Source organism: Numenius arquata, chromosome 2 (assembly GCF_964106895.1).
Source record: "Numenius arquata chromosome 2, bNumArq3.hap1.1, whole genome shotgun sequence".
NCBI classification, from domain to species: domain Eukaryota; kingdom Metazoa; phylum Chordata; class Aves; order Charadriiformes; family Scolopacidae; genus Numenius; species Numenius arquata.
This window is the reverse complement of record NC_133577.1, coordinates 61748987-61773997: the sequence shown is the minus strand read 5'-3', so window position 1 is coordinate 61773997 and position 25011 is coordinate 61748987. Positions and strand designations below refer to the sequence as shown.

The following is a 25011-nucleotide window of genomic DNA, read 5'->3' as shown; positions in this document are numbered from 1 at the left end:
GGGAAAGCATACATTCTAACATCCAAAGGTGTTATGTGCTGCATGCATTGTTCTGATAGCAAATTATATAGCAACTTGTGAATCAACAGTGATAGTGCCTTAGAGAAGAATAGTGTTGCAGCGGTAACGCATTGTCTAGCTGAGGCAGAAAAAAAGTGTAGTGTAAGATTTTCTACCATGACATCTTAAGTCTGCTAAGGATCTCCTTTTACATATGAGTGATTCCCAGTATCAGAAATAAGGCATGCCTCAGAAACTACATCTACATCTGATTGTTGAAGCATTTGGAGAAACTATAGTTCTCAACTTCCAACTTAATTAACTTACCTGCTCGGAAAACAAAATAATCCCCTCTCCAAATCCCTAGGCCTGTATTACTTTATATGACTATAAGTGTTCCATTATGTCATAATAATAAACAATGTCACTTTTGATTAAAACAAAGGTGTTCTGTATTTTTACCTATGTATATATAAATGCAGTTATTTAAGTTATGTGTTATGAATAAGTGTTTACATGCAGAACTGCAATTTTAAAAATCCTTTTTTAGGTGTGCCTGGATGTGTGTATAGTCTTTGGGACCCTCATTTATTTGGGTTTGGCTTTTCCTCGTTCTTTTATACGACATGAAAGTTCACCTGGCATCTCAGGTTCAGCTTCTGGGCAGCAGATACTAAGGCTGAGTCCAGGCAATAGGCATTTGAGATCAACTTTTAGAGCATGCACACAGTATGTGGAAGATGGTTTATTTCTTATCCACAGATGCACTTCAAGGACTTAGACTAATTTCTAAAGACTGTGGTCTAGCCCCTACCTACAGAATATTCTACCTGAAGAGAAGTAAAACTTCTCCCGAGAGAAGTAAAACTTCATTTTAATTGAAATTGTTCCAATTTGTATGAAATTATTAACTACTTGTTGATCCAGTGATAATAGCAGTATGAATTCCTGTCCTGTATTAGCGTTCTGCATGGCAGACTCATTGGGACAGGGAGTGTAACCCAGGCCCCTCCTCCTCTTGCCTTTAACCACCCAGCTAGAGAGTTATTCTCACCTTCAGCCCCTCTGAGTATACCTACTTAATCATCACATGAAAAATCAAATACTCTTACAGGTGGGCAGCAAGCATTCTTCCCCAGTGTAATCTACGACTGAGCTGGGTGGCTGCTGCTGGGGAAAGGATAGCAGTGATGAATATATTTGAATCCTTCCAAGAGAAAATGCAGGGGAGGGTGGCAATGACACAACTTTGTCCCACTGCCTGTCAAAGAAAAAGAGATGTAAGCACTGCTCGGCTTGTGGAAGCAACTTGCCCTCAGGGGACATCTCAGGGATATGAATCCTAAGGAAGGAAGGACAGTCCTGTAGTGCAGGTTAAAGCAATCAGAGCTGCAAAGAGTAAGATGTAAATCCTAATTCACTCTTTACCGTGTTTTAGACAGTTCTTTCCTAAGAAATCTAGATTGTACTGACTCCCTCTGTAAGATGCATTATTTTCCCCTTTCACTATTTAGGGAATTTAGGTACTTAAAGCAAAGCCATGGTCCCAGACCAGGACTCCAGAGGTCTCCATGTCAAGCATTGCAATAAATTTTGAAATTATCTGTTAGTTCATCTCTTAGAAGCATTTTATCTATGCCTCTGGGCATCTTTTTTTTTTTTTTTAACTTTTTTTTTATTTATTTTGTGTTAAGTGGGGCTTGGGGCAATTTGGCACTGTTTATAATAGCTTTTGTACCTACATTCATTTCCTAGCATTTTGAATTACTCCACTCAAAAACTTTCCTGTAGAATCTGCATGCTTTTGCTTTTCCAAAATAAAAATCCCCTGTTTGTGACCAAAATTAATCATACAGGCACATGAAACACACTGAAAAAATATGCCAAAAAAAAAAAAAAAAAAAGCGCAAGCACCCAAATTGATGGTTTAACAAGCATATGTAAGCTTTAGTGTCTGCTATTTCAATCTGACCCAGACATCATGAGTTGACAGTTTGTTGGGTTGTTTTTTTTTCATTATCCTGAAATATATAAACAAAAGGAAAGTAAACGGTGATCAGTGTAAAAATTTATGTTGGAGAAAAGCAAGTGTGCTTTAAGAGTAATGTCTTTGTTCTTGTGTAATTCCTCAACCTCAACTAAGAATCACAAACAGCTTTATGACTTCAGAACCTGGAAAGAAAAAGCCATTAAATATCCTATTAAGCTTAATAAAAAAGGCACAATGGCCAATGCCAGCTCCAACAGTTTGCCTTCACACCTTCATTCACTAATAAAAGTTGGTTGGTTGTTTTGTTAGAAATAGCTTTGGAAATTCAATGTAGTAAATAGCCATTTTACTTAAGTGTTCCTCCTTGGCCTGCTGACCTGTCTGCTCTTCATGTGCAGCCTATTAATCATGTAAGATTCCAGAAGCTTTACTGGTACAACAAAAGAAACACTGCCAGGAAAAATACCGTAAATACGTTGCTTAATTTATATTCTTTGTTCTGCACTCTGAAAAGTTGCAGATAGGTTACCTGAGGTTTTTTGGAGTTTTTGTTGTTTTGTTTTAATTTGGCTTGTATTGGGTTTTGAGCCAAACTGAGTAGAAAGAGCACGAATCTGCTGCCTTCATACCAGTTCTGACGAGTCTCTTCCTGTTTCCTATTATAATGACTTAAAGTACCAACTGAGCAGTTTCTCTCTAGAATGGAATACTGCAATAGGAATTAACTGTCATTAATATTCTTTTGATTTGTGCACCGCGGATTTGCATTCAGAGACTACAATGACTTAAAACAAACAAGAGAGTGCAATTTTTTACTTATGGTTGTATAATTCTCCTTTAGGAAATTAACATAATGCTGAACGCTATCAATACTACAGTAATGATAAAAACCAGGATTGTAGGGTTTTTTTGATCTGTTATAGGTGGTTCACATAAAAATGTTACCTTTTCTCAGGCTTAGCAGTGGTAAAGTGTATTGGCCAAGGAATTCATTTGCAACCAGAGATACCTCATCCTCCACACAGAAGCGTATCAATGCCAGTTCTGGAACTTGAACACTAAATGAGAAAGTTTCATCCCATCTAGGGCTCAAAGCTAATAAAAGGAGAAAATACACAGCATCAAAATACTATTTCATTTGTTCTACTTAATATATGAATTATTGTACCTGCTATCACTAGTCTGAACTCGTAAAGTTTTGTTCTTCTTCCATAAATTTCTGTGCCCATTTAAATAAATGATACTTCCACTGACTGCAGTGGCATATGTGTCACATCTTTTGTATAGATTATGGAGTTAAAACTGTAAGATGGAAGCTCGCAGAGTGACGTAAACAGAGAGCTGGGGCTTGCCTATGGTATACAGGCTAGGCCTTTCTAAGGATTTTTCATGTATGATGAGCTACATAATACTGTAAATCAAAAGCCTGAGAAAGTCGAAGTCGTCTCTTAGTTAAGAGCAAAAAGGGACTGGGTTAAGAACCTGTGCTCAACTTAAATTTTCCTATAGCCATACAAGTTTAATTTTTTTGCCAAAGTTTCTCCTTTTACAGTGTTGGAGATGAGGCAGGAACTAAACAAATTAAGGCAGTAAAATGATCACTTGACCAAAAATACAAAAAGAGGATGAAGTGGGTGCTCTGTCTTAAGCGATGTTCATACAGAGAGAAAAATACATTCAGGGGTTGATTTAAAACAGCAGCCATCTACAAAAAGGAAAAAGGAGAAATAGAAGACAGATGCACAGAAGACGGGAGATCACAGGGAACTTTTAGTCTGAGACATCAAGAAGATCTACATGATAAATGTAAGGGAGTGCTCAAAGACAACTACAAAGAGTACACACTTTACCTGTCAAGCAATTAAGGGACCAGTAAGTCCCACAAGAAACTTCATATGATCTAAGTGACGAAGTCACAGAAATTTCTTCAGAAGAAAAATGTCCTTAAATTTAACAATTGGTGTACTGGTTTTGGCTGGAATAGGGTTAATTTTCTTCATATCAACCCTTAAGGTGCTATTTTTTGAATTTGCGACAAAAACGGTGTTGGTGACACATCAATATTTTAGCTATTGCAGTGGTGCTTACGCAGTGTAAAGGCCTTCTCTCTTTCTCATGCTGCAACCTCCCTATCCCAGCGGGTAGCCTGGTGGTTCACAAGAAGCTGGGAGGAGACACAACTGGGATGGCTGACCCCAACTTACCAAAGGGGTACCCCAAGCCATATAACATCATGCTTGGCATAAAAAAGCTGAGGGAAAGAAGGAGGAAGGGCAGACATTCAGCGTTACAGTGTCTGTCTTCCCAAGTAACCATAATGCATGACGAAGCCCTGCTTTTCTGGAAATGGCTAAACATCTGCCTGCCAATGGGAAAGCAGTGAATGAATTCTTGATTTCGCTCTGCTTGTTCACGCAGCTTTTGTATGACATATTAAACTGCCTCTATCTCAACCCAAGAGTTGTCTCACTTTTGCCTTTCCATCTCACTCCCCGAGCCCACTGGGGGAGAGTAAGCAAGCGGCTGTGTGGGACTGAGCTGCCATCCAGGGTGAGCCCACAACAGTGAGTAAAACAGTGAGACAATGCATTCCATCTTCCTCCAGGAGAGTGCTACTAAGACAGCTTGTGCCGCCTTAACCTACCAGTCTGAAAAAAATGGCACACTACATGAACTTCTGCTACAGATTTTGTGCCAGAATATCCTAGTCTAGAGAGAAATAACTGCAGTCTCTGTAAGTACATAAGAGCTTCTTGGGATGGAAAAAATGGTAATTCTTTATAAGATATTGTTGTGCTTCATTTACAGTCAAGAAAAATAAGACTGATGCTCACCATTGCTTTTTACAACACTAGATTTTTTTTTTGCTTGATCTTCTGGCACACCATAAATTTCTATGTGCACTAAAGGGTCAGCTTTGTTAGTCTTCGACAGGTTACTGGGTGGTAGCTGGTGACCACTGATGAGCTGGAAAATTAAAGTTGTAATGTATTGAAATAACTGTAAGAATGAACTTTATGTAGTAGCCATGTAGTAGCCATATAGTATCCATAGTAGCAAAAACTGTTCCATAAGAAACTACTATAAGAAGCATATACCAACCATAAATAGTTATAAAAATACATATTAAACATAATAAAATTCAGAATATGGTGCTTCCCATTTAATTTCATTCTTGGCTAGTTTCATAGGATTATATAATGGTTTGGTTTGGAAGGATCTTTAAAGATCATAGAATCATAGAATGGTTAGAGTTGGAAGGGACCTTAAAGATCATTGAGTTCCAACCCCCCTGCCATGGGCAGGGACACCTCCACTAGAGCAGGTTGCTCAAAGCCCCATCCAGCCTGGTCTTGAACACTTCCAGGGATGGGTCATCCACAACTTCTCCCACTAGATCAGGTTGCTCAGAGGTCCAACCTGACCTTGAATATTTCCAGGGATGGGGTATCTACCATCTCTCTGGGCAACTTGTCCTTGTGTTTCACCACCCTCATGGTAAAAAAAAAAAAAAAAAAAAAAAAGATATTGTGCTTTAAATAATAATTTTCAGAATTAAGTTTTTATTCCATAACAAGTCATAAAAATTCTATTTGGTTACCACACAAAATAATAATGCTGGAGGAATCAGCCTCCAATGATTTTTCCATTTGCTGAGATCAAGCTCATGAATTCCTATTAAAGCTGTGTCTAGTGGACCAGTGCTAACAACCACAGTGACATCAGCATTGCGTTACAGGGCATGTGGCAGACTGCCTCACCTGTGTTCCTTCTCTTTCACAGTAAAAACCTCTGCATTTAGTAGGCTCCCTGGTGTTTTGCTCCTTAATTTAGTCAGCTACCTGGAAATTTTACCTCAGACTGCCCTGTAATCTGGCACCCAGCCTAAGAAAGGATTTGTGAAAGTCACAACTTTGTCTGCTTTCTATCTGTATTTCAGGACACCTAGGAGAGAATAACCATCTGTACAGTAATCTGCGTTTTAGAAATCAATGTATGGAACGTATCAAGAGAGAGACAGACAAGCTGGCAAGCCTCAGTGAAAGATATGGCTTACGATCCAGATCTCAGGACTAAGCATCAAAACTCGTGATACAGATTCTTATTCCCCCGTCAACCGTCAAAAGAAATCCAACCCCACAAATCCCACCTTTTGCTTAGGGATTTTCTGTAACACCTTGCTCTAGGAAAAGTTCTAGCCTGAAACATTGAAAAACAATGGCTTAGCAAATCCTGATGCTGTCCTCTTTTTCCTAGAAAATAGCTACTACCTTCACTAGAAAACTTGCACGGTGCAAGCACGGATGGACTGCTCCCTTAGAACCCGAGGAGCTTCTTTGACATGGATGTCATGACTAAAATTCAGCCACGTTGGCCAAGTCCTGCTTCTCACTCTTACCTCATTGCTAAACCCAGTCAAAGTCTCCCACAAGGTGGGAAAAGAGCAAGTTGTTTTCAGCACACTGTGACCCAAATTCATAAATCCACTCAATTTTTGAGACCCAAGGTGAAGCAGACGTACAGAGAGAGTAGTAAATAACATGATAGGCTCAGAAGTTTCCATATGAAATACCTTGAATATTTGTATTTCCTCTTCAAAGGCTATACGCTTCTTGTTGATGGGAATTGTGCCACATCAGGTTAAGAAGGTTATTGAATTCAGTAAGATCAGGTCCTGTGTGATTTTTGTGTTTATTTAAGTTCTTCTCTTCATTCAGTCAGTCAGTCGGCCAGAGAGATTTGACCCCTAGATCTTTGCATCTTTGTCCTCTAACTGTTAAGTCATTACTCCGTTCATCAAGTTAGTAACTCGTCTTTAGCAGAAACTGTTTTTCCTTTGACTCCTGTTCCTGACTCTTTTTGTCTTCAACTAGCATTTCCTGGTTTTTGCAGATGACTCTATGAATGAGGCTCTCTGCACCCTACAGTCCCTCAGCTGGTGGGATGCCACTGCTTCTTTGTAACCTGCACTATGGTTGTGTTTAAGGCAAACCAGTTGTCCTCAAACCAGGACGACTACCCAGCCTGTTGTCTCAGACTATGTCCTCAGTCTAAAAAGCTGACTTTCTCTTTTCCAACTTCTTCCAAACTCAGACGTTTCCTTCCCATTGTCAATGATTTTGTCCATCTACTGCATTGCAATTGGGAATATTTCCCTCATCTTAATTAACTCCAGCTTTATACAAATAAGGGCTAAAATAACTGATGTATATGCATGGGTGCTTGAAATCATCCAGTAATGTCTATTCATAATTGGTATGCTCACTGTTAGGACACTAAAATGTTCTTGATTAGGTGCATGCATTATGTAAGTATTTTATAATTATTATTATCTAATGTTTTATCTCCAGTATTTATTTCTCTGAAAGAAACAAAATAGCAATTATACACTAATTTTATGCTAATTAAATTGTATTTATGCACGTAGTGTACTGTGTAATTAGAAACAGCACTTTTTCATTGGGATAAGGTAGTTTTCTAACTAGTGAGCAATTATAAAACACCTACTTGACCTCAAAAGAGGGGTTTTTCTAACCCATTAGTTTTAAAAGACATGTATTTCTAATATTTTAAAGAAGTAAATCAGATTTGAATTTGAGAGAAGTAGAAATAATTCAAAGGCTTATTGCTTCATCTGCCTTTTTGCACTTACTTATATCATTTTAGAATGATAAACAGTCCTTTATATATGCATAGGAAGATAACAAAACAGCATAAAGCTTCCTATCGTATCTTTAAACATCAATTTCCATTTGTGAGTTAGCATTAGAATAGTACATGGTATATTACTAATATTTAAAGAAAATAACACCAAAAATGCACATTTTATTTCTGAGTTTTCAGAGTTTAGTCCCCACAACTGTAACTGACAAGTCCCCTTGTCAGCTCCACTTGTGACACAATGCAAGGTATGTTTATATTTCTGTACACAATACCATGAACAATCATGTAATCTTGCAAACTCTTATAACTTCTGAACACCTACATATTTTTAGCAAACATAGGTGAACTACAGATGGGAAAACATCCAAGCAGCAATTGATATTATATGAGAGTTTTAACATGTTATTAAAAAGCAATATTAAACTTCCCAACAACCAGGAATGGGGATAAAATAAAGAAACAATAATAGGTAACAAATAGGTCTGAAATACATAAAGTTTGCTTTCACATTTTATGGAACAAATCAACAATTAACTAATCTTACCCTTATTGACAGAGACATTGGTTTACTGTATCTTCCCACATTTTGTGGGGTAAATGTTGAATTGTGCTCTCTCAAGAATTCTGGTTTCAGAATATAGCCACAACCACCATTGTCTAGGAATTTTCCATTTTGCAGTTCCATCTGTACTCCCGGTGTCTGGAAGTTTAAGGCCACTGTAAAAATAAATAAATATTTATTTTAGTGAATTAGAGTTGCTACTGTTTTGTAAAACAACTCTCTGAAAATAATAGTAAAAACAAAAGCAAAGGAGATTAAAATATGTATAACTTTCAAATCATATGTAAAATCCTGTTATTTCTCTTAAATTTTGCAGTATTCAGTAATGAATGATTCAGGCGTAAAAGAAGTGAGCTATTTAAAACTGCACCATATTTTCAGAATTAGTCTATAGATCTTTTTTACACTGTGGTGTGTTTTCCCTTTTCTTTCTAAATTAAACTTTGGAGAATATGAAATGTTTTCTGAATCTGTTTTCTCCATGAGGACTAAATTCACATACTAGTTTCTCTGCAGTGGCAAGACCCTGCACCTGCTTACAAAGTTCTAGTGCAGAAGGCAAATACATAGGATTGTAGCTTACCTTAGTAATGGTACAGAACTCTTCGCAAAAGCATGTCACCCAGAAGATCAAGAAGGTTTAGTTTAGAGTTAGAATATTCAGTGCAAATACATATAAGTTTGTAGAAGTATAAGAAATCTTTAAAGTGTTCTTAAATTTATGTGAGCAAACTGTTTTCAAGCTTAATCTTCCAATAATGGCATTTATTGTTAGTATACACCTGTTAGATTTTCCTTTCCTCGGAAGCTCAAAATATTTTTGGCTTGCTGCAACGGCAATAATAACAAAACACACCTCTCATCAACAGGATATTGTAATTCATGAGATAAAACCAACACTGAAATAGACCTGTTTAATGAAATTTTCCCCTATTACAGTACATTGGAGCCTCCTGTCACATTCAAATTAGAAAATGCACATGTCAAATCAGTGAAGTGATAACATGACATGTGTTAAATAGAAAATGATAAAAAGTCATTTACTTGATGGTTTGGCAGGAAAAAAAATGAAGACTTTAAGCAGTACAAGTGACGACTCATAATAATTCAGGAAGAGGACCTTTATACATGTTCCAATGAGATAATACAAATGTATTCAGTGAACATTCAGCAGAATTCAGAAATCCTTATCTCATGCGGAAAATGCAAGATATTTGGATCTGTTTAGCTGCAAAAATTATTTGTTTCTTCTCTGCTTTGATGAACCTTTTAAAAAAATCTGTAGTAAATGACACAAATAGGAACAGATCTGTAGAGTGAAGCAGCTGGTACTACAGACATAATGTTTGCACTATGCATGTTTTCGATGGGATTACTTCAGAAGAGCCCTAGCCTGGTCCCATGACCTCAATACCAATTAATGGCTGGAATACATCAAGTGCTCCCAGAGCGCATCCTCTGTTTCATCTGAAAGGAATCCCATCTGTGCTACTTAAGATTGCTCTGCAACATGAACCAATGTGCAGTAAATGGGAACGATTGGGAACCTTGCCTAAAAAACCCCCAAACAAACAAAGAACCAAAACCACCAGCAACAAAACACAACATGCACTCCTGCTTTGAGCTAAATGCTAAGTAGATACAGGCATAGATTCTGTGTCAATATGCAAAGGAACTTTAAGCTTATTTTACCTTCGACAACAAAAATTTAACTTCAAAATATTCATACAGCCCGTTGCATACCATTGCCTGTTTTTATGGGGGTAATTATTCTCTTGGTATAATTCTGGCAGTAGTTCACAATTTGGATTTAATGACTCAACAGATCATCCAGAAACAGACCCAAATGTGGTGCTATATGACCCTTGTTTCATCTTAATACATTAATTCAAGCAGCGCAACGAACACTGCAGATCTACAATGAAGCCTAGGTCTTGGCATGATCTACAGATAACCCGAGATCTCTTAGTATATAGGTAATTCCTAGGCCATAGTTTCAGAATAAGTGGTTTAAAAAGTGTAACTGAAATTAGGCAAATCGAACAGCCATAGCTTCAAATAGTAGCTTACACATGATGAAACAAATTACATGATTGCACATAATGAGACTGTTGCTAAATTTGCCAAGCTTCATAGGCTACTAAGCAGGAAAATCTGATTTAACAACAGAAACAAGCAAAAGAGAATACTTTACGTTTTAACATATTAGGAAAATTACTTTTGCAACACAAGTGAAGAGCAATGTTATTATGGGTGGATATCTTCAAATACCAACACTATATTTTTACTTAATTTAATTTTACCTTAGAATAAGTTAAAAACACACTGAACAGTAGTTTTAATTTACCCACTGATTTCCCAGTATTGCAAGTTGTAACCTGACTAAGGTAAGTGAATGTGAAATCTTATATTATATTCTCTGAGATGCATACCTCTACTACAACTGTTTGCAAGGTTCATAGCTGCTTGGGGCCTCCTAGGACAACGCTTTATGGTATACTGTTGATGCACAGTTTGGTTTTTTTTTAATCAGATGCAGTTATAACCCTTACGTTTATTGAGAAATGGCAAGGTTCATAAAAGAAAACCTGTTTTCCGTTGTCTGGCAGTGTGGTCTTAGCAATATCTTTCTTGCAAGGAAGACTGAATTTCTGTCCAATGTTTCATCTTAGTTTTGCTGAATTCGAGAACGGAACTGTCAATGACATGCTTTGTACTGTGATTTTTATGAAACAGTAGAAATATAATGCATGTACAAAGAGAGCTTTAAACTGCTGATATCTCGTAAAGAAGCCCAAATATGCCTACTCTGAAACTATCACAGTGCATAATCTTAATGTATGGTTTTCATGGGAAAGTACAAGCACCTGAAGTTTAGCACTGTGTAAGTTAAACTTTCTCCTCTGTCCTTCCATTAAGCATCATAAGCCTTTTAATATTGGCATCAAAATCAAAACAGCAGAGCAAAACACGGGCTTGGAGGACAACCTGAGCAAAGGAATTCCTCAGTGTGGTTCCTGCACCTAAAACGGAACAAAGTCTTCCTGGAACCATGAGGCCAAATCTCCTTCAGATCAGAGTATTTAATAGCCAAGTCTTCTTGCAAAGCACCAGAGCTGCCATGGCTGTGACTCTTGGCTCTGGATATAAACAACTTTATATAGCAGATTGCAAGTTGGGAAATAGCCTATCTCCAAATAGGTGAAACTATCCATAATGCAGAGAGGAATACAAAGGGTATATTTCATCCCAAACCTCTCTATCTCAAGCAGTTAACTGACGTCAGTCCCTCAACTAATTGCAGAACTAATCACAACCTAAGAATTCAAATACAACATCTTCGACAAGCACTACCATTCAAGACATAATTGATTTTTAGGCTGAAAGCAAAAGCTTTTGAAAGCCAAGGTGAGCACTAGGGTTCTTAGATTTCTAAGCAACTATGATTTAAAGGGAGCTGAGCAAAACTGCATGTCTTTTGTCTATGATGCTGCCTCTCAATTAATATTCCTATTGGGACTTTTAAATTGTCATTTTTTTATCTTTTTATTCTTTGCTTCTTGGTTCTATTAGCTATATTACAACCGTAAGGTTTAATATATTTTCTGCATTTAAAAGGGAAGATTTTAAAACAGATAAGCACACATTTCTCACTGATTTTCCTTAAATTAGTTACTCAATTACGTTTCATGCCATTTAAAATCCATCTCAAAATGTCTGAATTTTATGCAATCTCCAAAAATATCATATGCAAAAGCACTCAGTGCTAATGTTCCTATCTCTGTAATTTACTTCACTGATTTGAGTCTAAAGAGATAGGACGGATCACACTTCCAACCCTTTGATTAGTCGTGTTGCCATACTCTCAGCTCTTTCCAATTGTCTATGTTCTTAAAATGGGCTGCTCAGAATGAATGCAAGGCACCTTCTGTGCCTTAGATACCCCAAATTTGAACTGAATTCCACATAGACTGGAAAACACCACAAAAACTGGACCATATCCTAATGATCTGGCATATTTTGCCTTTGGTTATGAGATGATCTATGTGAAGATTCTGTGATTCTGTGATTGGATTTGAAGACACTGCATTCATTCCATGCCAGTGCTCCCAGCTAGGAATTGACAGTCTATCCTTTCTTTTCCCATGCAGGTCACAGCTGCACTCAATCCACCACTGCCCAGATTTACAGAAATATTTTCAGAAGTCCTTATGTGACTGGGTAGTCCACATTACTTTTTTCAAAGTGATGTACGTGGCTTTTAAAAAAATTCATCCATAGCCTGAATAAAGGGTATACTAACTAAGTACAAGTTGACTCAAAATGTGGATAAAAAGGGGGGATATTCAGTCATCAGATTATGTTGAAACCAACTGAATACATCTGAAGGAAGGGTAAACTGTAACATAGAATCATAGAATAGTTTAGGTTGGACCTTAAAGATCATTTAGTTCCAAGCCCCCCTGCCATGGGGCAGGGACACCTTCCACTAGACCAGGTTGCTCAAAGCCCCATCCACCTGGTCTTGAACACTTCCAGGGATGATCCCTCAACAACTTCCCTAAGCAGCCTGTTCCAGTGCCTCACCACCCTTGTAGTGAAAAAATTCTTCCTGATGTTTAATCTAAATCTATCCCTTGCCCTATCACTACATGCCTTTGTAAAAACTCTGTCTCCAGCTTTATTGTAGGCTCCCTTCAGATATTGGAAAGCTGGTATAAGGTCTCCCTGGAGCCTTCTTTTCTCCAGGCTGAACAACCACAGTGGTCTCAGCCTGTCTTCATGGAAAAGGTGCACCAGCACTCTGACAATCTTTTGATTAAACCAATCAATATTGATTTAATATTGAAAATACTAATCAATCTAATATGTAGTATGGTGGAATTTGTAAGAGGGAAATATAGTGCATACTATAGTATGCTGTAAACCTTTCTTACCAACAGCAGATATAAGGAAGATAATGTGCTGTACCAACAAATGGTCAGGACACCTGGGAAATGGTGGAACACAACCGTTTTTAAAAATCTTTTCATCTTGGTCTATCTGAGAAATTAGAAAGACTTCCATCAAAATTAAGACTCGCTGACAAATTACAGCAGCCTCCTCAGACTGCTCTGAGCCTGAGCGTTGTTTGCTATTCTGGTCTTGTCACTCTGATCCCCACTGTCATCTCCGGGTGTTTGTCAATTCAGGCTTGTGGACATACTGTCCAAAGTCAGTCTAAGTGTCTTCAGCATCCCCTTTCCCTTGGGCTTTATGAGTTTTTTAAATCTTTATGCAGCTGTAGCCCTCTTGCCAAACCAGTGAATAGGTGAGATCCTACCCAAACTTTATGTAAAAGTACTTATGTAAAAGTACTTTTTCCAGAAAAAGGAAAAAAAAAAAAGTATAGAGTGATTGGTTCCCTTACAACACATAGCAGATTTAACCGGTTAGTATAAATTTTGGCATACAAACTTTCTCTCTTCTATTTTTCTGACCAAAAAATTTGGTCAAACTATGTATTTTTTTCCTCTCCTTGCAGAATAAGATGGGGCTTTAGCTATTCAGACTCCAAAGTTTATTAAGCTTAAGTATAATTTCTGGCTTTGCTTATCACTGACGCATATTGAAATGGATGATCTTATTCTACGGAAACTTCATTTATGAATGACTTACAACATAAGGTATTTTGTTCTAATAAAAGGGACTACTCTTCTGAGAGCTGAGTAAGATCCGTAACTGTCTGACACATCATGCTCAACACGGGCAGTCAGTCTATCCTTATTGTTTTGGGGTCAGTTCAATACTGTTTCTCTAAAGACACCATCATTAGAAATGTTAAGAATTCAGTCATCCTAATGTTCATAGTTGCTGACATTGTTTCTACTCAATTACAAATAGCTCTACTGGAAAAAAGATGTCAGGCGATTAAAAATGATTCATTGTCCAAGTATATCTGCAACTGGTTTCAATTAGGGATCCTCTTTTGTGAGGTTCCCATGGGAAAGGTACCTAAAGCATTTCCGATAAACTGTCAAATCAAAAATCTAAATTGATTTTTGCTGTTTAATTAATGTGTCAGTCTGAAAGTTACACTTCTATGTAAGTCTGAAGATTTTTTCGTTGTCATTTCACTTATTTCACACCTGAAACATACTTTTCCAAAGTAATATTTAAAGTTTCCCTTGTATTTCTTGGAAGAACAGTGTATATTATCAACTTCCCTTTCCTGTTTTAGTCCTGTTTAGTCTCTAACACAGGGTTTAGAACAAGGTCAGCAAGGAGTTCAGAGGCAGTTATGTCCCTGCAGTTTTAACTGTTATTCTTTTAAATTAACTAGGTTTCAGTTAAATTATTTAACATTCTATTAGTTTTCTGCAGTTGTGGATTTCGTGAAGGTAGCTGGGAAAATTATTTTCATTATTACTGTCAACAAAATGAAATTTCTGTGTTTCTTTGCTTTTAAGTGAAGTTCCAGTATCTATTTTGCACACACACCCCCCAAAAAAAAAAAACCCACCAGAACAAAACAAAAAAACCCCACATCCAAAGAAACAAAAAAAAAACCAACCCAAAAAAACCCTGCCTAAAAAGAAGCAAGCTCCAGAGTCCAGAGTAACACGAGCTTTGTCGTAAACCTGGCAGTTAGAGACCTTCCTGCAAGAAAAATATGAAACCTTTATTCAAAACACCTCCCGGCCCTTGGAGCTCTTCCAAAGGAAAGGTGAGTCTATTTAGGTAGCTTAATATATCAGGGTGATATTGTCCCACCTAGCTTGTAGATGTCCAGACATGAAAGGAGGTTGTAGAGAAGTGGGTGTTGGCCTCTTCTCCCAAGGGAATAATGACAGGACCAGAGGAAATGGTCTGAAGTTGCGGCAGGGGAGGTTTAGATTAGATATTAGGAAGAATTACTTTACTGAGAGAGTGGTCAGGCACTGGAACAGCCTGCCCAGGGAGGTGGTGGAGTCGCCATCCCTGGAGGTATTTAAGGAACGTATAGACATGGCACTTCAGGGCATGCTCTAGTGCCCGAGACTGTTGGTTTGCATCTATTTGTGGGTGGGTGTCGTGTGTGGTTGTGGGTGTTTGTTTTGGTTTGGTTTTGGTGTTGTGGTTTTTTTTTTGTTTTGGTTTGGGTTTTTTTTTTATTTGTTTGGTTTTTGGTGGTTTTTTTTTTGTTGGTTGGACTCGATGATCTCAAAGGTCCCTTCCAACCAGGAAAATTCTGTGATTCTATGAGTTAGCTGCCTCACTACAGCTGGTGAGGAACTAGTTTATGAAGTTTAAGGGACAACATAACCAAAAATGGATCCGTACTTTAAGTGTGAGATTAATCATAACCCTGAAGTCTGCAATTCTAACAGCTGCCGCATTGGGGTGGGGACTTCTGGGAGCAAACAGTAAGAGGTGAAGCAACACTTTTTTTGGGTTCCATAAATCATGATGGCCGTGTGGCCTATCACAGCTGTGGATTTTTTTCCAACTACATGACTTTGTAAATAATAAACACACTGCTTTCTTTGGCTTCTTAGTATTATCTTTACACAACACACTATTCAACAGTATTTACTAAGATTTATGTCAGGTGTACAAGATCTAGTTTTCACTTCCTAAACACGAATTTTTGCACTGTTAAAACCTTATTAGGAAGAAAGTAATAATATAGGTATTGACACCTCACGCCCCCTTTAGGCAAGCCAGGAACAGATCTATGATGACTGTCTTTGAAACCTCATTTGAGAGGGAGTGGGCAACCAAGTGATGCTTTTCTATGCCTTCTCATTTCATTCTTCCAGGGCATTGCTTGGCTCGGGAGCTAGCAGGAAATCTTTCATGTCTTTCTCGTAGCACGTTCTCCATGAGTCAGTTGTGGGATGAGGCCACAGCAAGCCCAAACAAAGAATGAGCTCCAGACTGGAAGGGCAGCTGTGCAGAACAGCTTGGGCGTGTTTTTGCCATGAGGTATATGACGTGTCAGATTCATCCCCTTCCTTTGAGCAGAAGAGGTGTTTTAATTTGGGACAAAATCTGGAGTCCCTTTTGGAAAGATAGATGAAGCTCTGTTTAATGGCTGGAGACTGTTAGGCTTTTAGGTGCAGAATGAGCAAAGATGAAATGCTGTGATGTATCTGTCTTTCCCACGTCATAAGCAATGCTTAGAGTTCAGTCATCTCAAGATTTTAAGGAACACAACACTAGATTAGGAGTGCTCACTTAGTATCTTACTGCAGTAACATATACTGCAAAGAGCTCTGAGGTATTTCAATAATCTAACCAGACATAAAAATAAAAACACTAAAGCATGTCATTTCACAAATTTCACCAGAAGTTCAAGCAACAGCAATTCGAAGCTATAATGTAATGAATAGTCTCAGTTTGTTTTGAGATGTTGCATTAACTGTTGAAAAAAAAGTTATAGAAACTGCTTGCTTTAAACTTTTGCTGTTATAAAAAAATTCCAAGTAAAAATAATATTCAAGAGTATAAAAATATTATGCTGAAAAACTAATTAAATCTATAAGAAAAAGTAGTATTCTGCCAACTTTTAAGAGAAGAGCCTGTGTTTTTCCTTAAATTCAATTTCATTATTTCATAAATTCCTTTACTAAATTTGACAGTCCATCACATATTCTAAAATGTATAGTGTTTAGTAAGATTGCAAGAATATCTAAACTTCCCATGGTCAAACATAATCTATTTATTTACAAAAAAAAAAAATAAAAAAAAAAACAGTCCTGTTGTCTCTAGTTTTGCCATTTGTCCAGCGAAAAAGGAAAATACAGTTTCACAGAAAACATACAACTGAGAACTCTAGAGTAAATTAGTGATCCTGTGCCCTCTGTTTTCTTCATGAGGCTTTCCAAAGTCTGCCTCTTTGTTTTCACTCACTTCGAGCCCAAGTAAGGTCAGATTGACAGTCACTTTAAGTTGCACGGGTGAGACATACCAAGTACTAAATTAGTGGGTTTCATTTCCTCTTCAGAGGTTAAAAAACAGAACTCTTTAGCAAACTCTTTATCCCTCACTTTTTAATGCATTATTTTTTGTCATACTATTCCACACAAGATTTAGCCACAAAACAGATGTGACAAAATTGCCAAGATGCATTTTGATCTCAAAGGCCAAAACAAAACTTACAACGAGAAAAAAAACACCACGCAAGTAGTGGGACCTTCACAGTAGCATATAAATTTTTCTGAGTGCTCCAGAAAACATACGCTCTATATAGCCTCTTCTAAAACAAAATTCTGTACCTGTCATACCATGGTTTTGTCATATAACTTATGATATGCTTTGGTCACTCCTGCAGATTGTTTTGATACATGGACAGTGTTTTCTATTGCATGCAAAGGATGTATTCAAAAGGATATTTAAGTCTTTCTATTTTTATTTTCACTGAGGTTTCCTTTTGGTTCATTTTTTTATTTTTTCTCTCTGTTTTTCTCAGCCAATATAATACAATTGATATCTGTTTATCTAAATAAATATCCTGAATTTTCTTCCTCTGCATAAATCTTTACTTTCCATTTTATTTACTAAATGAAAAGGGGATATGGATACGTCAAACCAGTTCTTTCCAGTGCTACACTGCAGTTGTATGCAGGAGGCATACTAATTTTCCCAGACTATAAAAAGTTATTGTAGATATTTTTCTCCATAAGATCTCTTCGTTCACAAAACCTATCCTGCTCTTATGAGTCTCAATTTTCAGCAAATGGACACTGAGTACACAGTGATATCCAAAAGCGATTTTGTGGAAACTGTACTTTTTACCGTGGTTTTTAACTTGCCTTCCTCTGGAAATTAGGTTTACACAATTACATAATTCTTGTCCTCAGCCTCAACAAATCTTGAGCCTGTTGGACCATTTCATCCTGCTTTAGTGGAGTGCCAGGCTGCTCTGAGTTAATATGTTCCAACCAATTTAGAGAAAATTGCTGGCAAGGTACAGACGAGAACAGTGGTTTGGGCCTATCACTCAGAGAAGTGAGGGAAGAACTCAGCTCTCAGCATTTACATGATGTGGAGGCCTGGCATGCAGTACTATATGTAGGTTTGAACAAAACCTAATATATTTTCTTTGTGCAGTCAGAGCAGTTATGCATGTTATAGGAACTTAAGTGAGAAGGGTAAACTAGCAGATGTGGGGAGGGTTAGAGAAGCTGAGGAACAGGAATAGGTGGCATAAGAGAAATCTGAGAGTCCCATGAAGAGTTTTAGGCAAACAGTAGAAGTGATCTGGAGGGATTACTTCTGTGAATAGGATGCAGAGAGCACTGGTAAGGAGACAGGGAAGGTATGTGGGCTATACGGACACAGGACAGACACAAAAATTAAACAATCTGTGTTAAATAATGAAAGAACATCAGCAGAAGATTCACTGAGTGGAGCTTTGGGAGTTGCATTGTGAAGCACAGTCACATTTCTGCCAAACAGTTATCTAAAACAGCTTAGGGAATCAAGAATAGATCTGACACGGCTTGGAAATAATATATGTGGAGAATTGCTTGTAATCAGCCAATTCCCATGAGAAAAATGTTTCTTCAAATGAAGATGCAAATGATGTGACCAAGAGGGCAGATCTAACCACTTCCTGCATATTTTTAATTCTTCCAGGAAGGGGTTCAAAGCCCCTATATAGCAAAAATCATATGGTTTGTATACTAATGTTTAGGATGACTTTTCATTAAAGTATACTCTGAGTCAACAATCAATGCAGTCATTTTGAAAGACTTCAGTCTCTTTCAGATCTAACAAATGGGTATTCTTTGCAGAGATCAGCGTGGAGATTCACAGGCTAGAAAGAAAAGTAGTAAACTGCAGTACTATAAGCCTGCGATTAGTTCAATTTTTAATTAAGGACCTCTGTCTGGTGCTTCCTCTGAGCGTGAAACAAACTTACTAGTTTTTAATAGCAGTGCAGGTAGTATACAGACAGTGCACCACCCCAGGTAAATAAGCCAGCAACAGCATCACATCATGCTAAGTGAGAATCAACCACAAGGACAGAATATAATCAAACCAATTTCAAATGGTATGGTAATGGCGAGATACTTCCAGCAACAGCCTGGAAGTCCAAATCTGTGCTATAAATAAACATTTATAATGACACAGACACAAACAGAATTTATACTAACTAGTAATTTTTTTTTTTACTCCTGCTGTAGTTGTAAAGCTATACCTCAACACAACACTCAGGATGAGATGCAGAATTTGTAACAATGTGAGAATTAGAGGGGGGGTACATTTCAGTTCCATCACTGAACAGCCACCACTGAGGGGCCAAATTCACGTGATCTCCCTGCTGATTGTTTCCCACATTAACTCATCAGTGTGGCACTGACAGTAATGCGTAGCTCGGGGTGGGGACAGCAAATGGTAAGAAATTTAGGCTTGGGGATGTCTTCCACCACTTGTGGCAGGGCCACAGACACAGGGGGCAGCAATCTCAGAAGCAGCATCATGCCTAACTTTCACTAAGCTCTATAACTGTAGGAGAGTATCTGGGGATACACTAGGAAGTTAAACAATAAAAAATATTCATGTGCATGATTGATTGGAAATAACACACCGTTAAAACCAGTTCTGAGAAAGTAACTTAAAACTTTGAAGAAGATATTTCGGGAGCTGAGAAAGGAAAAAAGTGAAAAGGAAGCCTGGAGCAAGGATGCACATAAGCTCCAGGGCCCTACAGGCAAAGTGAAATCTGTGCCTGTCTCTGTATGAGTGCGTATTGTCATATAACAAGGCGAGACCATACATTTCACTAACCATACATTTGCCTTCAGCAAACTGCCCTGCTCACCCCACAGTCTCCCTCAGGTGGCCTTGGTATAGAATCAGAATAAAAGACAGAATATATATGTGGATGCAAAGAATATTGTTCTTTACTTTACCTGAGGCTGAAGAAGGTATAACAGGCTGACCTAGAAAAATATACTGTAACTGAGAATCTTTTAAACTAAAGAACAAAAATGTGAAGGCAAGATGGCCTTTTAATGGCCTCTAAGGCCATTAATGTGAAGGCTCTAATGGCCCGTTAAAAAGGGGAAAGTGCTTACAGGTGAGAGGTTTTTCAAAGCTTGCTGAGTAGAGGAGTCATGCATATTTTTAACAATTTCAAATTAAATCTAACTTGAAATGAAGAGAAATAGAACTTACTGTTATTTCACTGCTCAGGAACAAATATGCTTTGTACTGGAAATTAAGATACTAAACTTACTTTTCATCTATACAGTCACTAGAAACTCCCAGCAGCTCCCAGCTGTACCTGGGTATTCTGCTGACCAGGAGCATTTGCGTGCTTCTTTGCAGTAGCATACCATAATCTGGGAATTCTTGGCACCAATAGTAATTGTGGTATCCACATCTCCTGCATCTGTTCCTCCTCAGTCACACAAAACCATTGAAACCCCACAGATTCTTCAGATGAGTCTTCCATTGCTGTCACGTTCTTAAATCACACATATATATCTTTCCATCACCTCTTCTAATTCAATGTTATAGGGCAAACATAGGAAAAAGCAAATGGAATTGCATTCCAATAATTCCCACCTTTAGGCAGCTACTTCAGTTCCCGTACTAACTACAAAGTAACTATAAAGAGCGTTACACCTTCAGCTGAAAAATATGGTTTTTATAAAAAAAAAAGTGAAATAATAAAAAAGGGGGAAAAGAAAAAAAAAAAGAAGAAAAAAACAAGGAAGAATAAAAAGAAGTTACTATTCCCATTTTCTCTTATAAACATTCTGTATTTATACCTTAGCCACAGCTGAGAAATAAACATGGAGGTTGTGGAATTTGATTAATACAGCATGCAAAAGAAAGTAATTTTCATTTTCTTGAAAGGTGTATTGCAAATTTTTTTGTCAGTACAATGCTTAATGCATAGTATGCTCACTTTTACCTCAAAACCTAAGGTAACATAGTTAACATAGTAATTTCAGCCTAAACAGAAAGGCAGCAAAATATAAATTATCATTTAAACTCTCCTTACAGACACCTACATATAAATATCATAGAATTATTAATAAAAAAGGAGATAATATATGAAGAAACCCATGAAATTTCTGCCTTAGTTGTTAAAAGTTTTTTATATATGTGCTTTTGCTAAACAGTTTCATGAGATAAAATCATGCTTTGTTTAGTCTTAGGGCTAGGAGTAATACAAAATAAGGTTAAAAACTTAAAAATTTTGTATTGTTCTTACTAGTGTTTCTCTTATTATCAAATAGGAAAAAAAAAGTAGTAGTTTAAAGGAATTAATGAACTGTACTTGGGATAAGATATAACTATTTAACAGAAAGTGATATTTACAATTAATAAGGTCCTAATTGTAGCTAATTACAAAGGTGAATAGATAAAAATATTTCCCCTAGTTATTCTATATCAGAATTCTGGATTCCAGGGTGTAAAATTGCTAGGCTATGTTTACTGAAGGAGAAAGTTAGATAACACAAAATGAAAGTGATGCCTCTTAGGGAAAATATGTGACTTATATTACACAAAATATACTATAGGAAGGAATATGTATATAGTATATCTGTATCTGTATAGTCCCTGCAAAGCCTGGAATGCAACAGTCTCTGTAAACATACCCATTTGACACCCCACATTCCAGAACTCTTGTGGATTATAATTTGAAGAGGTTGTCCTTGTTCCTTTGGGGTAAATTCTTGTAATGAATCTTGAAGTATGTGAAACAAAATCTTTAGCTGAAAAACAGAGTGATAAAACTTTGGTAAGATAAACTATTAATAAAGAGATCTTATTTGAATAAATAAAATAATAAATAATAATAAAAATATTATAATCTGATCCAGAAATATTTTTTTTTTACATGATCAGTATATCATATCAATGTATTTATATTTTAGGACAGTTTATGCATGTTAACATTAGTATATGGGCTGCTCTGAGATATGGCTGAAATCCTGTTTTAAAACTTTAACATGTAATAGTATTTCTGTCTATAGTACAGACTTTTGTTAAAGGTTCAATAACCAAGAATCATTCCTTCAAGGAAATACTCTGTTTCATCACCTCTTTGTTAGGTAAGTATATGATTTTTATACCAATGCCCACTGTGTTCTCATGGAAAATTGGAAAGACACAAAACAAGAAATGGATCAAAAGCCCACTCATTCTTCTATAGTTCAATAGGAAAAAAAATCATCCCAAGATGACCTTAGCTTGATTGCTGTTTTGAAGTTTAAATAAAATGACTGAAGCATCTCAAGATGAGCAAACAGCACATTTCTAAAAGACATTTAATTGGTTCCTTTATAATCTTCAGAAGATAACTATTCAAGTGAGTTGATTTTCTTCCTTCTAGCAGTGTTCCCTCCCGCAAAGGCATAATCTAAACAGATCTGGAAAACTTCAAATTACTTCTGTGTACACTATTCCTGTTTAGTAATTAAATGGAAACCTTTACATTTCCAGGATCGTCACTCTGATCCTTTCCATCCTCCCTCTGCCCCCTTTTTTATTTTTTTTTTTTAATAGAACAATTTTTATGCTCACTAGATTGAACATCTAGTTCAACAGATGACCAGAGAGGACTTTGACTATGGATGACTGGCAAAAGCCTACTTGTTTTCATGGCGTTCAGCACCATTCACCTCACCAACCATTGAATCATCTCCACAACGTGGTAGATGGCAGCTGGGCTGGCCCTGAATGAACAAGCCTGTGGCAGACTTCATTCCCATGGTCAGTTATCTCTGTTCTTAATGCTCCCTTAAGGCTGCTGGCAGATAGCTGGAGTTAAAACAGCAGAGGCTGTACTGTATTGGCTGCACCAAACAGAGATGCTCCAACACAGAATGAGTTTTGAATATCCCAACTTGGCTGGTATGAAAGATTTGGTTCAATGGAGCCAAACTGCCCACTATGGGGTTTATTCACTTCATCAGCGCAGATTCTCTTATCTGCAGTTATCATCAAAGCCAGGGATACTGCCTGACAAACTCCAGTGAGTACTACAGACCGTATACGGGAGAGGTGAAATCTATTCCACACATTTTCAAGTATTGACTGTAACTTCTAAATTAGTTGATGCAGAAAACAATGAATCAAAAGCTGTTGATACATTTTGTGTACTATGTTAATAATTGTTCTTATAAAAACACATGTAATTAAAGGAAAACTGGGTTTCAATTTTCCTCACAAAACCAACTGAAATATAAAAATGCAGTGCAAATGACAGATAGCTCTAAAACATTGTTATAAATACAACCAAATTAAATTGGACAGCAGGTGTTTCATAAAATTTTAACCCTTCCAATGCCTAAGCAGTGAACCATAGCAACATTGTAACTTTTATCTGATTAAATCAAAATAAATTACCTGAATGTTTTACAAATTTTCGTGCTTTAGTCTCTCCAATTGAATTATTTTCATAGCACTTCTGATTATCTAGGGAATGCTCAAAGCTCACAAACTTCTGAGATTTGGTATAAATCACGAGGTCTGACAACGCAAGGGCAATTTTTATCTTCTTCATCTAATAATCATAATATAAAATAATGGAAGAATAAAAAAATCATAACACTTATTATTATTATTAACAATTCAGAAGAAACTATAATTTTGGATTCATAAAACATGGGAACATGTGTTACATGGGAACATGGGAACAATTAATGGATATTTTAGCTTAAGATATAAATTTTGATAGTGAGAGTTGATCCAGTCAGAGACAATTAAGGTTATTGTCTCTATGTTCATCATAGCAATTGTAGGATAAATGGACAGATGCTTCCTAGCGCAGTGTTCTGTTGGACAGCTTTATAGCTTCCTGCTTCTGAGACTAGTATGTAAATCAACATAATTTTTCGTGGCTTTTAACATTAATCACTTAAAATATATATTCCAAATTTATATTCCTGAACAGATAAAGTACTAGAAAAGGCATAATTGTAGGAAGTACTTGGACCAAAAAAAAAAAAAAAAGGCAAAACAAAAAACAACCAAAAAGAGAACTCAGCATTCTACGACATGTAGAATAACATATTTTACCCTGCCAAGCAAATCAATCATAGTTATATCCCTCCAAGCATTGCTCTAAAGTTAGGAAAACTCTGTTCTTTGTAATTAAGATGGAAAGTTCTTTGCCCAAAGTCTTTGTTTAGTCTTGTTGCATTACCAAAACAAGCAAAAGCAAAGGCTGCTGTACATGGAAGTCACTGAAATTTTACCAGGGTCTTATCTCTTAAACTGAGGTACTGTGTGACCCCTTCATTTTACTTAGCGTGAACTTGTGAGCTAATCAGTGGCAGCAGCCAGCAAAGATCTGATGGTATTAATAATGTTTACATTCTAGTAAAGATTTTGAAGCCAAATTCTCATCCGACAAAATAATAGGAATTGTTTGCTTGTGGCTCTTAAACTACGATAAATTCAAGTGCATTAATTGTTCTGGGGCTATGTCCCATGAGGAGCAATAGGAATCTACTGGCACAGTACTCCTGAATAATACAGCTCTCTGGATGTGGAAGGCAGTGACACAGCCAAAGCCAACAGCACCACTAGATTTTCTTGGGTGTGAATTCAAATGCTCTCCCACCCTCCAATAGAGCAATAGAGTGGAACCTTAGAATAAATACTCCCACTCCGATAGAGCGGGACCACAGAAACCATTTCCTCTTCTGCCTGTGAAACATGATCAGACACCTGTTGTTGCTGCTGTTGACCAAGATGTATGTGGTGTATGTTCTGGTCTGTAACATGATTTTACAAATATATGTGACCTTGTTATCTGGAAATTTGGCCTTCCCTTTTCAAAGAGGACTCCATTCTTCCCCAG

At 37.0% G+C, this 25011-nt stretch overlaps 1 protein-coding gene across 1 annotated transcript in view; it reads right to left on the bottom strand.

Annotated features, from left to right (window-relative positions):
• PLCZ1 (phospholipase C zeta 1) overlaps positions 1 to 25011 on the bottom strand; it is a 46961-nt gene that overhangs the window by 357 nt on the left and 21593 nt on the right. Inside the window, exons 8-12 of the mRNA XM_074168382.1 lie at positions 23553 to 23709; positions 21800 to 21916; positions 8199 to 8371; positions 4825 to 4957; positions 2936 to 3085 (exon numbers count right to left, since the gene is read on the bottom strand). Coding sequence (XP_074024483.1) covers positions 2936 to 3085; positions 4825 to 4957; positions 8199 to 8371; positions 21800 to 21916; positions 23553 to 23709 — 730 coding nt within the window. The remainder of the gene's footprint in view (positions 1 to 2935; positions 3086 to 4824; positions 4958 to 8198; positions 8372 to 21799; positions 21917 to 23552; positions 23710 to 25011) is intronic.